The 15910-nt window shown below is 44.8% G+C and overlaps 1 protein-coding gene across 11 annotated transcripts in view; it reads right to left on the bottom strand.

Annotated features, from left to right (window-relative positions):
* MED12L (mediator complex subunit 12L) overlaps nt 1–15910 on the bottom strand; it is a 312345-nt gene that overhangs the window by 235460 nt on the left and 60975 nt on the right. For all 11 annotated transcript variants that reach the window (XM_070493672.1, XM_070493674.1, XM_070493670.1 and 8 more), the window contains 6 exons: nt 9664–9833; nt 6866–6976; nt 5580–5846; nt 2069–2218; nt 1228–1327; nt 773–909 (listed from right to left, as the gene is read on the bottom strand). In XM_070493672.1, coding sequence (XP_070349773.1) covers nt 773–909; nt 1228–1327; nt 2069–2218; nt 5580–5846; nt 6866–6976; nt 9664–9833 — 935 coding nt within the window. The remainder of the gene's footprint in view (nt 1–772; nt 910–1227; nt 1328–2068; nt 2219–5579; nt 5847–6865; nt 6977–9663; nt 9834–15910) is intronic.

Genomic DNA, 15910 nt, shown 5'->3' with positions numbered 1-15910 from the left:
CAGTCTAGATGCTGCTGTGAGGGTTTTTTAAAAAATGTGAGTAACATTCAAATCAGTAGACTTTGAGTACAGCAGATTACCCTCCATAGTGTGGGAGGGCCTCATCCAATCAGGTGACAGCCTCAAGAGAAAAGACGGGTCCCTTGAGGAAGAAGGAATTCTGCCTCCACACTGCCTTCCGCTCTTCAGCTCCTCCCTGGGGCCCAGCCTGCTGGCCTGCCCTGCACATTTCGGATATGCCAGCCCCCATAATCCTGTGAGTCAATTCCTTAAAATAAATAAACACTTCTTTCCCACACTTACATAAAATACATGTATGCTTTTTCCCGCTATTGCTTCTGTTTCTCTGGAGAATCCTGTTTAATGCCTTGTCTACGGATTTTTAAAGATCATGAGCACAAGTATTCATTCACGGCTCTCTTATGTGTTAAATGCTAAAACACACTCCCCTAAGTTAAAGTCAAACCATTATATAAAGTCCAATCACTAGATGAAGGACATTATGCTAAAACTAAAATGATGGGGAGCGATGATAAAGGGGCCAGGAAAACTCTTCCCAATCAATATACCCAGGTAGACCCGCCCAACGGACACCTCCTTTGAATAACGGTGGGTCACTTTAGTCTAACAAACAGAATGACTGCAGGGTGTAGATGCTTTTCACAAGATATTATACTTCTTAGAATAGGCTTCGTCAGAATTTGCTGAATAAAAAAGAAGAAAATATGCTAAGAAAATAAAAGGCAAAAAGAAGAAGAGACATATTAAGTACCTCTTGGTTATCTTTGTTTTGGTTGGCCCAGAAAATCTTATGATAAAGTGTCTCCATCGAATTGCTGGAATCGGTTCGGTCAAAACAGTGTCGGTCCAACACTTCCAATGTGTGCAGAACACGACTGATGGTCACCCCTAGATGCAGAAATCAAGCAAGCAGTTAAAGAGGGCAGACAAAGCCAGAGCAGCACAGTGCAAAACCATCGTTACGTGGGGCAAAAGGACTTTTAAGAAATTAGCACTCAGCATATAAAAGAATTGCCAACGACACCAAACCTGACATTCTAGACAGCCAGAATCTAAGGGTCACAGACTGAAGAACGTCCTCAAAATTCACTAGGCAGCTTTGTCAAAAGGCATCCTCGTTCAGTGTGTGGACCGATTTACACGAGTCAGAAACACAGCATCAAGTCCTGCATTCAAAAGCTCGCCTTCTTCCGTGGTGTTCTGTACCTGCTGTCGACTCTTGGCACTTGTCAAAAGACCACCGAACTTCCACCGCACGGCCTCTTTGTTTTATCTGCTGTTCGACCTCATAAATCCTTGCCCGAACCTGAAAGATAATCGCTTCTAATTAACTTGTGCTTGGAAAGCCACAGCGGCTGTCTAAATCATGTCAGGCTTTTCCAGTGAGCAGTGAAGTGCAATCTTGACTGCACGGTAGGAAACTTAGCCTGTTGCCAAGAAGTGCATTTTAAAATTTACAACGGATGATTCAATGCCAGTCTCCAGTAATAAACGCTCACAAAAATATACGCTTGCAAAAAATCTCTACCAGGGAAATTTTTTAAGACATCATATGGAAAGGTGGAAGTTCTCAGACATCATCTTTGAGCCATTCTTCTATGTATGAAAGCAACTAGCCATGTTTTATTGATTTTATTAAGAAAAGTGCTTGTTAAAAAAAAAGGGATCTTGTTCTAATTAGTCACGATCCTATGGTTCAAGTTTATTACGTCTTTGAACCAAATAACCCAACACTAATATAGACACGTGACAGTTATTAAACATCAGTGACGACTACCAAGGGAGCGGACGCCGTGTGTTACAACCACCACCACAGTTGCTGTCCGGGGCAAGGAGGGGAACTCTGTGAGAACCGCCCACCCAGGGGGGTGAGCAGAACGGGGGCAGCAGGATGACCCGCGGCTCCCAGAGGCTCAGTCCCTCCCAAGGTCACCTAGAGAGAGGAGGGCGGAGCTGGCGATGGCACCCAAGCTCTGAGATGCCCACTAAGCCCTGATGCCTGTCAAGAACGAAAAAGCCCATCAAGCCACCGGCACGGAAAGTCTACCTGCTGATTGAAGGCCGTGTTCCCGCCCGGCATGGGGAGGCTGGAGGGCGCCACCTGCAGCAGATCCAGGGGCGAGCCCGGGTTGGCGCTCTTACTGTCGTTTGTGGAGTAATTCCACACCAAGGCACTTGGGCAACAGAGAGTGACAGTCTGGAAATAAAGCAGGGAGATCCAGACATTTAGAGACAGGGGAAAAGGGTGTCCACGGCTTAACAGTAAAAATGACACCTTGTCATAACCATTACAGCTTCCTACCAGTGAGTGCAAAATATGAATGTCTTACACCATTCTCACCTTTCCAGGTGATAAGACAAAACCAAGATAGTCATTAACTTGAAAGGAGGAAGCAGAGCTGTTAGAAATTAAGGATACTGTGATTCATTAGCTACTGTTCCAGCACAGGAACCTGGGAAGCTTAACCAAACTACAGTAATCACCGCTTAAAAACTGTCACCTAAAACAATTTTTTCATGCAATTTAAGAAATGAGATGGAATCAGAATATGCAATTTCTAAGGTTATAAAACCTAAAGGAGTTTTTTGCTTTTTCAAACCTCTCAAGTAATGCTAAGTAAGTAGCTTCATAAATGCTGGGCAGGCGGTAACCCTGGGCCGGCAACTGGCAAACTCTATAAAAACCCAGATAGCAACTGTTCTAAGCTTTCCTGGCCAGCTATAGTTTCCATCACATATTCTTCTTTTTTTTGCCTTAATAACTCACTGAAAACGTAAATCCCGTCCTCAGCTCCTGGGCCGGGTGAGACTCGCGGGCTGCAGCGGGCCGGCTCCTGCCCTCGACCCCTGCTTCACACAACCAGCGTGCACGAAGCACTCCCTGTGCCACAACAACCCGTGAGGCAGGGAGTGTCGTTCCCCAACCGCACAGAAGAGGAAGGCGAGACACAGAGACCAGGATGGGCCCGAGCTGATGTCAGCACACACGCCCGACCCCCACAGGAATCCCGCTGCCTCCTACACAGATGACATATTACAGCTCGCACCTGAGGAAGCACTTTCTCGGTGCTGAACACTGTGCTGGAAGCCTTCAGTCACCACAGCCCTAACCCTGCAAGGCAACGAAGCAGGAACTGTCACCGTCCCCCACTCACTCTTGGGGAACAGAGGCTCAAGGTCACTATGTGGCAGAGCAGAGGCAAAATGCAGGTCTGTAATGTCTCTAAGGTGTGGGTCCTAACCGTTATGCTATCGTGCCACTCAACAGCAAAGTAGACGAGCTTAGAGAATAAATGCAATGTTTCCTTTTTCTAAAACGCAAAATTAAATACAAAAAGACTAGATTCTGGGGTCTAGGAGACATCTTTGTGGAAACCAGATGGCGGATATAAAGAAGATCAAGTCCCTGAACCCCACCAACACATCTGTCCCCATTGGCCCACATCCCTCCCTACTTGCTCCTGTTTGGGACAACATGGGGTCCTCGTCCCCTGGCCATGACAGAGCTGCTCCCTGTTCTCCCAATTCCAAAGCCCCACATCCGGGCACTGACCCATCAAGAGCTCCTCCTCTCCTGTTCTCAGACTCTCCCCCACCAGTTTATCCTCAGCTCAGAAATATGTTCAAACCTGCCCAAGAAAAAACAAAGTGTTTAAAAATCTCACTCGCCCAGCAGCAGTCTCTCTCTCTTCCCTTCACAGACATGTTTCTCCAAAGAACAGGCAGCATTACTTCTCCTCATTCTCATCACTCCTCAACCTATCTTCATCTGGCTTCTCAGCCACCATTCAGGGGATCATCAATGACCAGCATATTGTCAAAGACACTCCAGCCATCCCCTGACCAGACTTCCCCAATCCACTGAGCGCTGCCCTCTACTAAGGTCTCTTTGAAACTCTCTGCGGTACCCAGAGAAGCGGTGTAGCATGGTGGAGAGAGTGTGGACTCTGCATCCAGACCGTCTGGGTTCGAACTCTGGCTTTGCCACTTACTTGCTGTGTGACCTATGCCACTATTTCATTATTAGTGTTACAGGAATAACGCTGGTTCCTCTCTCATAGGATGGTTCTGAGAACTAAATGACTTGGTATATGTTATAACTTAGAACGGTGCCTAGAACATAATAAACGCTATTAACATGATTACACAAGAATTCTGACAGTATTACTCTTGTTATCATCTTTGATTCTGTAACAACACTCTCTCCCCCTTCTTCTCTCCAGTGCGGCCACACTCTCCTGGTCCCCTCTGCCCTCTCTCAACCACTCGTGCCCCTCACATCCACAGGTCCTCTCTCACTAACTCTTCAGGTAACCTCACCCCCCCTTGGGGTTCTGACCAGCCAAGGGACCCCGAGTGATTCAAATCAACGCATCTGCAGAATCAGACATGTACCAACCTCTTGAAAATACCCACTTGGAGCCCCTAAGAGATTACACAGTCCACATCGGAACTTCCTAGACTCTTCTGAACTGATCCCTTTGCCTCGTCTCCCCCACCTCCTCACTCCCACAAATATTCCTGCAACTATGCGGGAATGCCCAAACAATCTAACGAAACCACACAACTGACTGTGTCACTTCTCTGCAACAAAGCCCTCCAATGACATCCCAATCATAAGGCCCACGGGGCCCATGCCCTGGGCCCTGCCAGGTTTTATAGTTCCCGCTCCATCAACACCAGCCAGCACACAAGGTGACTGATCAGCCTCTGGGTCTTTTCCCAGGCTCCTCTCTCTGCCAGGAACACTCTTAGTACCTTTATTTTTAACTTGTATTACAAGTGCCGCTCAGGACCACTTCCTTCAGAGAGCCCCCTGAGCTGCAGGCTGGACGACAAGTTCCACTTCCCAACTCCCTCAGCCCATGCGCATCCTCCATCGGCCGTCTTCACAGTACATGGAAACAGTCCATTCACAAGCCTGCCTCCCTGACAGGACAGTAAACTCTACCAGAGTCGAGACCATGCCTCCACGGACAGCCCTGTCCCCAAGCCCCTTAGTAAAGAGCAGGACACACAACGAGGCGAGAACTGGACCTGAGCACTGAGCTGGGCTCCTCTAGGGCAGGGCTGTGTCTCAGTCCTGCTGTACTGGTCCAGCAGCCAGCACGTCACTGGATGCTCAAGGACCACACAAGCAATGATGCCTGGCAGATGAACACAGCCTGATAAGTTATTTGGATTTTAAAGAAACAGAGAGAGGAGGCAACCAACTCAAGACTGAGGGAGCTACAGAACGCTGCATGGAGAAGCTGTCCTTCCAGAAGAAGAGATAAACAGCCCACTTACTCTGTGGTTCCCAGAAGGACTTTTAATCATTGAACTCCCTCACGGCCCTAATAGCAGACAACTACAATAACGGTCCTTTAGATGAAAGCAACAAATCTTGTCTTAGCCTGATCCAACATAGGGAAATAAAAACATGAAATTTCAATCTATAAATCAACTTGGGTAAGGAAAAAACTAGAGCTGCGATGTGAAAGTTGAAGATGTGAGTCTTGACACGATTGTTTCCCACGCTGAAATTTAACATGGAATAACAGGGGCCAAGGACTTACCTGCAACATACAACTAAGTCCATACACCAGGGGGCCGTGCTGCGCGCAGGAGAGAAAGTCCGAGAAGGCCAGCTGCACGGGGCTCATGCCGGGGCCAGGGGCGCCGGGGCTGGGGGCCCCGATGCTCGAGCTGCTCGGTCCGATCATCATGTGGGGCGAGTGGGCAGCAAGGCTGGGGCTATCGCTCAGCAGCAAGGCAAGGCGCCGGGCACAGAAGTAGGCGAGACGACGAGACAGGTAGGCCGACTGGACAAACTCATCTGAATACTGAGCAGCACAGGACACCAGACAGACGTCAGCCACGTCTCTCACTACTCGGCAAAACAGCTACGTCAATGCAGGCTATTTTCACTTAAAAATAAGAAAACCTTCAAAGGTACCGTACAGACCAGTGCTGTCCAAGGGAAACATAATGCAAGCTGCATACGCAATTTTAAATTTTCTAGTAGCCGTTTAAAAACTAACAGGTAAAATTAAAAGAATAGTGTAATTTACTGAGCCTGATTTATTCAAAAATGCTATCATTTCAACATGTAATCAACACAAAAAGTATTAATGAGATATTATATGCTCTTTTTTCCATACTAGGTCTGAACCCCGCTGTGCATTTTACACTACGAACACATCTCAATTAGTACTTGTCACATTTCAAGGGCCCAAGAGCCACATCCGGTTAGTGGCCACCAGAACGGACAGCACAAGGTCAGACCATCTCAGGGGGACACAGGACAGCAGCTTGGTATAATCTCTAAGAGGGTCCCAGGGTGAGAGAGAGAATTACTTTTCACTGGATACTCTTTGATGTTGTTTGAATTATCAAATGCACATATTACCTTTCCAAGATTTTATTTTCTTTAAATAAATTTCATCCAGATAACCTAAATTTTAACAGATCTTAGACCGTGATTAAAATTGGAAGCTTCCATCCCCAGTGGCTCTAAGAATGTCAAAAGAATGTAGAAGATCCTCCATATCCTTAAAAAGAGACGATTTGTCTTGTTTTCCCAGACATTTGTGTGAATAAAGAGACAGTATTTAAAGAGCTGTTCACTCAGCTCACTGATGGGAGAAATCAGGATGGCTGAGAATAACTAAAAAGGACGTGTGGATAAAAACTATGATCATGGCCAACACACATGACTGCAATACTTGTAGATGCCTCTTGATCACTTCCTGTGGTGGAGCATCAAGATGTTTTTTTCCTTCCACTTCTACTTAATTAATCATTCTTATCAGACTCATTTCTTGTCCATAAAATCAGCTGGTGCACGTTACACGTACCGTACCTGCAGCATTAGTGGTAACAAGAGTTTAAGAAGATCATCATCCATCGGTCTGATCTTCTCTAAAACATCCAAGATCCATGTCAAATATTCGTGTTTTTCTAGCATTCCTTCCTTCAATGAACAAAGAAAAATTACACTAACAATGGTAAAGCAAAGCCAAGCAAAATTCAAAACAGAGCACTGCTATGCCTCGGTGCAACGTCACTATTATTATTTCTGGTGCTGTAGGAAAGCACGGGCTTGCTGATCACAGCCAAATTCCAAACAAAATAAAGAACTAGTGTTAGTTTGTATAGTTGGTTTGGGAGTTTTTTTGTTATTTTTGGTTTTTGGTAATCTGATTCTTTCTAAATGGAAAAAAATTAATTCCAATGAGAAAGGAAATTTGGAAGCTTTCAGACTCCCCGGGCATGTCAAGCGCCTGGCTAATTTGAGGAGGGCATGAACTTACACTCACAGGAGGACACGTGACCAGTGGTGGTAACTGTGAAGAACACAGGCTCCCGTCATACCATCATCTCCACGGGAGGCTGAAAACGCCACGAGATCCAAGCCCTCGTAACAGCCCCTAATCTGGCCTAAGAGAATTTCAGATACTATAACCTCCCAATAAGATATAACCTTAAAAATCAATAACGGCCTAATGAACTGTAACATAAAGAAATGAAAGGAATTTATAATAGTGTATAAATGCTCCAATGTAACTTACACCAAAAAAAGAATAACACACCCACAAATTTCCAAAATGCCCCAGAGGGTGGTATAGCCCCTCGAAATAAGTTTTGTTTTTTTTTTTTTAAAGATTGGCACCTGAGCTAACAACTGTTGCCAATCTTCTTTTTTTTTTTTCCCTGCTTTTTTCTCCCCAAATCCCCCCAGCACATATTTGTGTATTTTTAGTTGTGGGTCCTTCTAGTTGTGGCATGTGGGACGCCGCCTCAACGTGGCCTGATGAGTGGTCCACACCCAGGATCCAAACCAGCGAAACCCTGGGCCGCGCGAAGCGGAGCGCGTGAACTAAACCACTCGGCCACGGGGCCGGCCCCTCGAAATAAGTATTATTAACATTTTCATCTATTGCCTTCTTACACACACATAAATACACAATGCTATTACAACATTCCATGCACAGCCATACTTAATGTCACATTACAGTTTTGTATTACGATTTACATCATGAAAGAATCTTCAAAATAGAAACAAAAAGCTATCTTTTCTGGGACAGGCACTTTTATGGCAAATCTGGTGATAACCTTCGTAATTAATATGAACTCCCGCTTTGTTCCTAGAAAATTTTACATATCTATGCCCCACCAGTGGTCCACCAGCACAGTTATCAACAATTCATGTGAAAACACACTGACAAATCATAGTTTCAGTATTTAAAAGACACAGTGACACCACACTGACATGACATGATGTCAGGGTATTCACTTGTGGCTAATTTCTAATTCTCAAAATGCTTAGAGTCAAAAAGAATTAAAAGGTTAGTCACAGAAAAAGAGCAACTTAAAATTTAAAGACCAGTAAAGTGAACTTTAAGTTAATAAAGAAATAGATAAAATGGAAGCTTGTTTTAAAGTATGAGAGAGAGTGAATATAAGGTCAAAAAATAAAGAATCTTCATCAACATGACTTCCAGCGACTCTGTAATGTCCATCTTCAACACTGTCCTTCTGTCTATAGACCCACACGCTTATTTCTGCACACGGATGCCTGCAGGTGTATATACCGAGCTAGTTTCACATTTCAGAATACGGCAAATTAAAACAGAATGAACTTTAAAAATTTTAACATTAATGTTCCAGTTAGATTCATCAGTTTAGGATCTAATTGTTTCCTACAAAAGAAATACTGATTTCAATGTTCCTAATATATTAAGTAATCCTCCCAAAAATATGAAGCATGCTGAGAGAGACTTTTTCAAAGATGCAGACTAAATCCTCAGCTCCACGGAAGTCATACAAGCTCAGAGCGGGCACCGAAGCCGTCTCTGATAAATGGAGCTAGGATTTGTAAGAGTTGTTTTTATTGACTTCAACCGAACAATGCTACTTCCCAAAAGGACCAGGCTTCTTCCAACCTTGAGCTCTTAGAAAAAGTCGCTTACCACGTGGAAATTATAATTAAAGTTCTAAGAGGGGAATTTAGAAACCACACATCCTTTCTACCCCCTTCCTCTTGATGGAGACAGCAGGCAGTGAAAGTCCACGCTAGCGACCCCACTTCAGCTGAACCCGCTTCTCTTCCTCCCGGCCAGGGATAAACGTTGAGGCAAAGAATAGCACAAGCGCCCTCTTCTGGTCAATGCGATTTACAGCAATGTGTGCGGAGGAGAGTCCCGTCATCTCTCAATGCCCTGACCCGGGCCCTCAGCTGCATTTAAACTGCAGTTGAACCAAATCAAGATGACCTTACTTTGGAATAACTAAGCTCCAGAGGAGACCTACTACGAGAGAGGACGCATCAGCGCAATAAATAAAATATATTTACTGAATAAAAATATCCAATTTCTGCAAAATAAAAAGTTTAGAAGGATTATATTCAATCGTGCAATTACAAAGCAATTAATGGCTTTAACAGAGGTGACATCATTGAAAGCTGGAGATCAATATGTAGCAAGAAGCTGTCATCTCAGGACAAAGATGCTACCTTGAGTACAGCTCAATGTGAGAAATGGCAGGTTGCTTTCTCTGAATGTACTGATTCAGACAAAGACACAATGTAACCCCCCAAAACTAAAGAATTTGCTCTCTTAAAAGCACACAACACCGCCTGCAGTCTCATGGAAAGGGTACCTGGAACAGGTGAAAGGCCAGCTTTTCGTTATACTCCCACTGCTTCATGGCCTGCTCCACATCCGGCGGCACAGGGACAGGGCCCTCGCCCACGCTGGAAGCCACGTGGTAAAAGTCGGAAATCTTGGCCAACTGCTCTCGAAGATATCTGGTAGATATCTGTGTCCACTCTGCATTGAAAAAAAAATTCTAAATCTCCAGACACAATAGATATAAGAACAAACTTTTTCTTCCCCTTTCTGATTATCTTAAGGACATACTTATAAAACCAACATCGATTACATAAAAATGGTTTTGGCACGTGCAAGCCCTGTTCAGCAAAGCACGCTTACCCCAAAGCCTGTAACTGCGTACTACACGCTAGCATAGTGCGGCCCGCCCCTGACAGCCCGCTCTGCCCTGGGCCTCTGCAGCCCTAACCTAGGAGACGAGATGTCGCAGTCGAGTTAGGTGCACCTGGTGATCCTCTGAGTTAAACAACAGTTGGCATAATGAACATCACAGACACGAGCAGGAAACAGGACAGTGGAGGTGAGAACTTCAAGAAATCTGAATTCTCCACCAGAATTCAAAACCCCCAAATGCAGCTCTGAGGGTATGTTTTCCAGGCCCCAAGTTGGGTTCAAATGTGCCTAAGATCTGTCCTGTTCATGTCCATCTGTAAGAGGACCAGCCCCTGAGAGCATCCCCGCCTGCACGCCCCAGCTCCTGCAGGGGCACACGGGCAGCCACCCCAGATGACCAGCGGGACTGCAAGGACTCTGCTCTCCCCAACCAAGCCAAGAGGCCTCAGCACTCAGTGGGAAAGAGGAGTGAACAACACAAAGTAGGAGACTGGAAAGGAACTAGAAAAAGTAGCATTAAAAAAAAAATCACTAGGGGCTGGCCCCGTGGCCGAGTGGTTGGGTTCGCGCGCTCCGCGGCAGGCCGCCCAGTGTTTCGTTGGTTCGAATCCTGGGCGCGGACAGGCACTGTTCATCGAACCACGCTGAGGCGGCGTCCCACATGCCACAACTAGAAGGACCCACAACAAAGAATATACAACTGTGTACCGGGGGGCTTTGGGGAGAAAAAGGAAAAAAATAAAATCTTTAAAAAAAAAAAAATCACTAAAATTATTCAAAATGTCTGCCAGAGGGGCACAAATTAAATCATTCTGTTGCCTCTGGCAACCGTGAGCGATGCGATGCCAACTGTAGCCCATTCTGTGGATAAAAATGTAATAAGTGCATGCTCACAGCCAAATTTCCCCAAGGATTAGCCAAACGGCATTTCAGAAGAAACCGGCCTACTGAAACATTACCCCATGATCCTCTTCTCCCATTACTTCGGCAATGGGTTCTCCTACCTTATTTTTCCAGGAACCGATTTTGACAAAAGAGTAAAAACTAAACATCTGTTAGGGATTGGGTGTTTTGCTTTTATTTTTTAAGTACTGTTAAAATTACTTGACAACAGTACCCAGAGATAATGACTGTTAAGTTTTGGTCTAAATCACTTATTCTAATTGTGTCTTATTTAAAATTAAAATTCAAATGCACGTTAAACTCCAGTAACAGCCACCGTGAAAAGATGAACAGATCCCAGGTCAGCCTTCTGTCCCCAGCAGAAGGGTTTTCCAGGAAGCACCAGCAGTAGCAGATATTATCACTAAAATTAATCCATCAGCATTAAAAACAAAACAGTCAATTATCAATGTCATCGTCTTCTGGGGCCCCTGGTATGGGTTAATAGTCTCATGACATTCTCTTGTTCAACAAAACAGAGCGCCAGCCAGCAGACGAGTCACGTTTAGCTAAGAGCTATAATAAGCAAAAACAGAAATACCGAGGACCCGAGGCCCAGCCTTTGCGCGCCAGGCCCTGCCATTAACTCATCACAGTGCAGGACCAGCCTCGACAGCCCCGCAGAATACTTCAGCCTGGAGAGCCAAAAAGAACACACATTCACACACCCTCACTTTGTCTGGGGTGTATCTGCTTTTTAAGATTGTTTTTTAAAACACAGAAGAAAAAGGCATATTCACCACAGAAAATTTATAAGCAGATATGAGAAGAAAAGAACACCTGTACTCTTGTCACTCCTCATCATTACATGTTTTCATCTTTGTCTTTTCTTCTTCCTTTAAGTGTGCTTGAATGTTTCCATGAACATATGCATATCTTTAAAAAAACTTGCTGAATACACCATTTCACAATCTGAACTCTTGGAATTTAACCACAGGTCTCTTAGTGTACTTTAACTTGAACTGTGTTTAATCGACATTAAGTTATATCAATCAGACAGATTCAGAGGGCTGGGACAAAAGACAGACTAGAGTGCAAGAAACTAGGATGCACACAAAATTTTCATTAAAAATTGAAAACAGAAAATAACAAATGGCCACTAGGACTGTACTCCTTAAAATTATTAGGATTCACTGACACCTCTCATGCGGAGTTAGGCTTATTACTTAAAACAGGGAGCAATGGGGGCAGCAGGGGTTCTGAGCCCTGGGTGCAAATACAATCACAAGGGGGGGCTTTTCCCCAATGCCAGTGCCTTGGGCCCCACCCACTGGATTCTGATTGAACCGGTCTGGGGTGGGGTCCTGGGCCCAGGTCCAGGTGATAAAAAGAAAACAGAAACAGATAAAGGCCAGAGAGAAGATGCAGGGAGGTGCAGAGGGTTGGTGGGGGGGGGGGGGGGGGGGCGGGGGTGGTGCTCAAAGGTAGGAAAGATGCAGAAAGTGATGGCGGAGGCCACCCTAAGAGAGGACAGCTCTAAACCCAGCAGCTCAGAGGACGTGGCTGCCTCTGCAGTTGGCTGATGTCCAGTAGAACTTCAGGTCCATGAAGCCAGATTATTAGAAAGTTTATGAACACAAATGGTACTGAGAGTGGTGCCAGAGGTCAGGCCTGAAATGACTGGTCCTTATGACAATGCTGTCTTAGCATCCTAGAATCCTACAGCCACCATTCCTTGTTAATGCCTAACCCCAAAACAGATTTGGGATCAGAGGTCACGTGCTTCACACTAAGGTCACACAGCTACACCACAAGTACACAAAACAGTGTAAGATGCCCACTCTAGCACATGAAACACGTATCGTCTCTACGACAGGGATCAATAACATGTATACATCAGAGTTACTGTGAGGATGTCACTCAGCACTGTGCACACAACGCAGGAACTGATCAATAAGTGGTAGCTATCATTATTGGGATGAAAAGTTCTTAGAAAGGAAACTAAAGGTTAGATTTGACCGTCCAAGGACAGCACCTGCTGTCACTGACGTCAGACCTGCCCTCTGCGTCCGCTGAGCTGTCAGATCCCAATATAATACTCTGGGTGAGTATTTATGGACCCAATCAATGTCAGCTTCCAGGGTCAGAAACCTTCAATGGATCTGCAATCCTTAATGAATTAAGGGCAAACTCCTTAGCTAGGAATTAAAATCACTTCAAATACGAAATACCTTAACCACTCTGCCAGCTCAAGTTGCTTTCTCTCTGACTCTCATGCCTATGATGCCAGCTCTATCTACGACACCTTCTGAGCTCACCTGTATGCACGTGTGGGCATTTTTCTGGGCCCAATTGAAATAGCACACCCAACATGCAGCCTTCTCCAGTCTCTGGACACCACCCACCACCTGGCAGGGATCTCTCTCTTCTCTAACTGATACATTAGAATTTCCTTCACCTCTTTCACCCCCATAAAACCACGTCTTGCAAGGTCAACATCAGGTACTATACTGACTTGAATCAATTCACTATAAAGTCCTCCCAAAATAACTACTGAATCAACTTCCTCCCCAATTATTCTGCCTCTCAAATCTGCATGCAAACATCTTCGCTTTCTAGTTTAAACTCATCACTGCATACCTAGAAGGTTTCAAACACCAAGATAAGGAAAAACCCAAATTCTCTCTCTACTACACTCTGTCTGTATTATAACCGACACAACTAGGAGCACCTGCTAATCAACGTGCTACAAAAGGCTCGTGCAAATACTGAAATGTAAATTCTTTCTAAAAAACTTCCAGTATTTCAGTTTTGCGAAGGCTCATTTTCCTGGTTACATTCTTCCCTTTGATCGCAGCCATAGGAACCCACGATGCAAAATAAACGCAACAGCGACTGTTTTTTAAAGGCTCCCTCCCACCAAGCCCAGAGACTGAGGCGTCATCTTTACAGTGATCCACTCGACACAGCACTTTGAGGAAGACGGCTCCTCGACAGAGAAACCTACAGCCTCGAAAGTTCTTCCTGAGGCTACACCACACAAAAGTTCTTGCCTCTCCACAGAGGGAACGAACAGTGGGAACCCGCTTCTGGAAACTGCAGGATATCGAGGATTTAACCAACATGACTTTGGTGCAGATCAAAAGGAGAAAATAAGATCAGTCCACGCAAGATGCTGCACACTCCATTTCTGAACACTCAACAAGCACGAATGAAGGATTTTCCACCATTTTCCTCATGTTTTCTGTTGTTGAAATGCTTTCTAGATCAAAGGATACCGTCAACAAAGTGAAAAGACAACCCACAAACTGGGAGAAAATATTTGCAAATCGTATATCTGATAAGGGGCTTGGATCGAGAATACATAATGAACTAGTACAGCTTAATAAGAAAAAGACAAAAACCCTTTTCAAAGATGAGCAAAGAATCTGAATAGACATTTCTCCAAAGATAAACAAATGGCCAATAGGCACATACACGTACAAAGATGCTCAACATCATTAGCCACCAGGGAATGAGACCAAAACCACAATGAGGTACCCCAGGACAGGTATAAACACAAAGACAGATGATAACAAGCGTTGGGAGGACGTGGAGAAATGAGACCCCTCACGCACCACTTGTGAGAATGTAAAATGATGTCGCCATCATGTGGAAAACAGTAAAGTTAGACACAGAGTTACCATATAACTCACAATTCCACAACTAACTCCATACCCAAGAGAAACGAAAACACACGTCCACACAAGATCTGTAAACAAATGTTTGTAGCAGCATGATTCACAACAGGCAAAAAGTGAAAGCAACCCAAATGCCCATCAACTGACAAATGGATAAACAAAACGTGTTACATGCATACAGTGGAACAGCATTCGGCCATCAGAGGGATAAACTGCTAATACACGAATGAACTACAACACGGACGAACCTTGAAAACCTTATTCTAACTGAAAGAAGCCAGTTTCAAGGGACCACGTATTTATGACTCCATTTACATGAAATGTCCAGAACAGGCAAATCTATAGGGCTATTTAGATTGCCTAGAGCTGAGGGAAATGGAGAGGAGACGGGAGTGACAGCTAACAGGAGCAAGATTTCTTTTAAGGGTGATAAAAATGTTCTAAAACGTAGTGATGGTTTTGCAACTCTCTGAACACACTAAAAACCAGTAAATTGTACACTTTAGATGAACTGTAAAGCCTGTGAATTACATCTCAATAAAGCTGTTAGATTTTTTTAATGTTTTCTTGAAATACTTTACTACCAATAAGAAATCATCTGCATTTCATGAAGCAAAAGCCTATTCACACTGATAAAAGGCACCCACTGTGAAATACGACTTGGAGCGGGTCGGGGGGGGGCAGGGAGGACAAAGGGTAGAAACTCAAGTGGCCATGAGTCCTTGGTAAACCTGGGGGACGGTAGCGGGGACTTTAGTATATTCTTCTGTATTTGTTTATGTTTGAAATCTCCATATAAAAGCCTTTCAAAAGTTAATCAATCGTATCCCACAAAATGCTTCAGAGAAAACCCGACGTGTCCTATTCACCTCGTTCACTTAGGGTCAAAAGGGAGAACCAGCATGCTGATGGGCAGTCAGACACAGGGCGGCCCAGAGAACGGCTGTCTCAGGGCGAGGGGACCACAGAGCCAGGCTGGGAATGTTGCGCTCGGCTAAAGGTCAGCCAATGAGATCAGGCCCTCAGCTGGAGAGCAAGGCAAACCTGGGGGTGGGGCCGGCTGCTGGCACTGGGGGAAATACTATGGTGTAAGAAATTACGGAAACATGGTTTATGCATCAAAAAACTTCTCTAACGCAGAATGACCCGTAGAACACGGGTGTTTAGTAGCAGATACCGAGTATCCGTTTTTGTCTGGATGAATAATGTTACTTCGTTATGTTTAACTGGCCGTTTCTCTCCGCTTTCACTCACTGAGCAAGGACACCAAGCACTGTAACTTGGGGATCAGGGTGACAACTCGAACGAAAATAAAAACCATGAGTATTTAGCAGCAAACAT

This window comes from Equus asinus, chromosome 21, assembly GCF_041296235.1.
Source record: "Equus asinus isolate D_3611 breed Donkey chromosome 21, EquAss-T2T_v2, whole genome shotgun sequence".
NCBI classification, from domain to species: Eukaryota; Metazoa; Chordata; class Mammalia; order Perissodactyla; family Equidae; genus Equus; species Equus asinus.
This window is presented reverse-complemented; position numbering and strand designations above follow the sequence as displayed.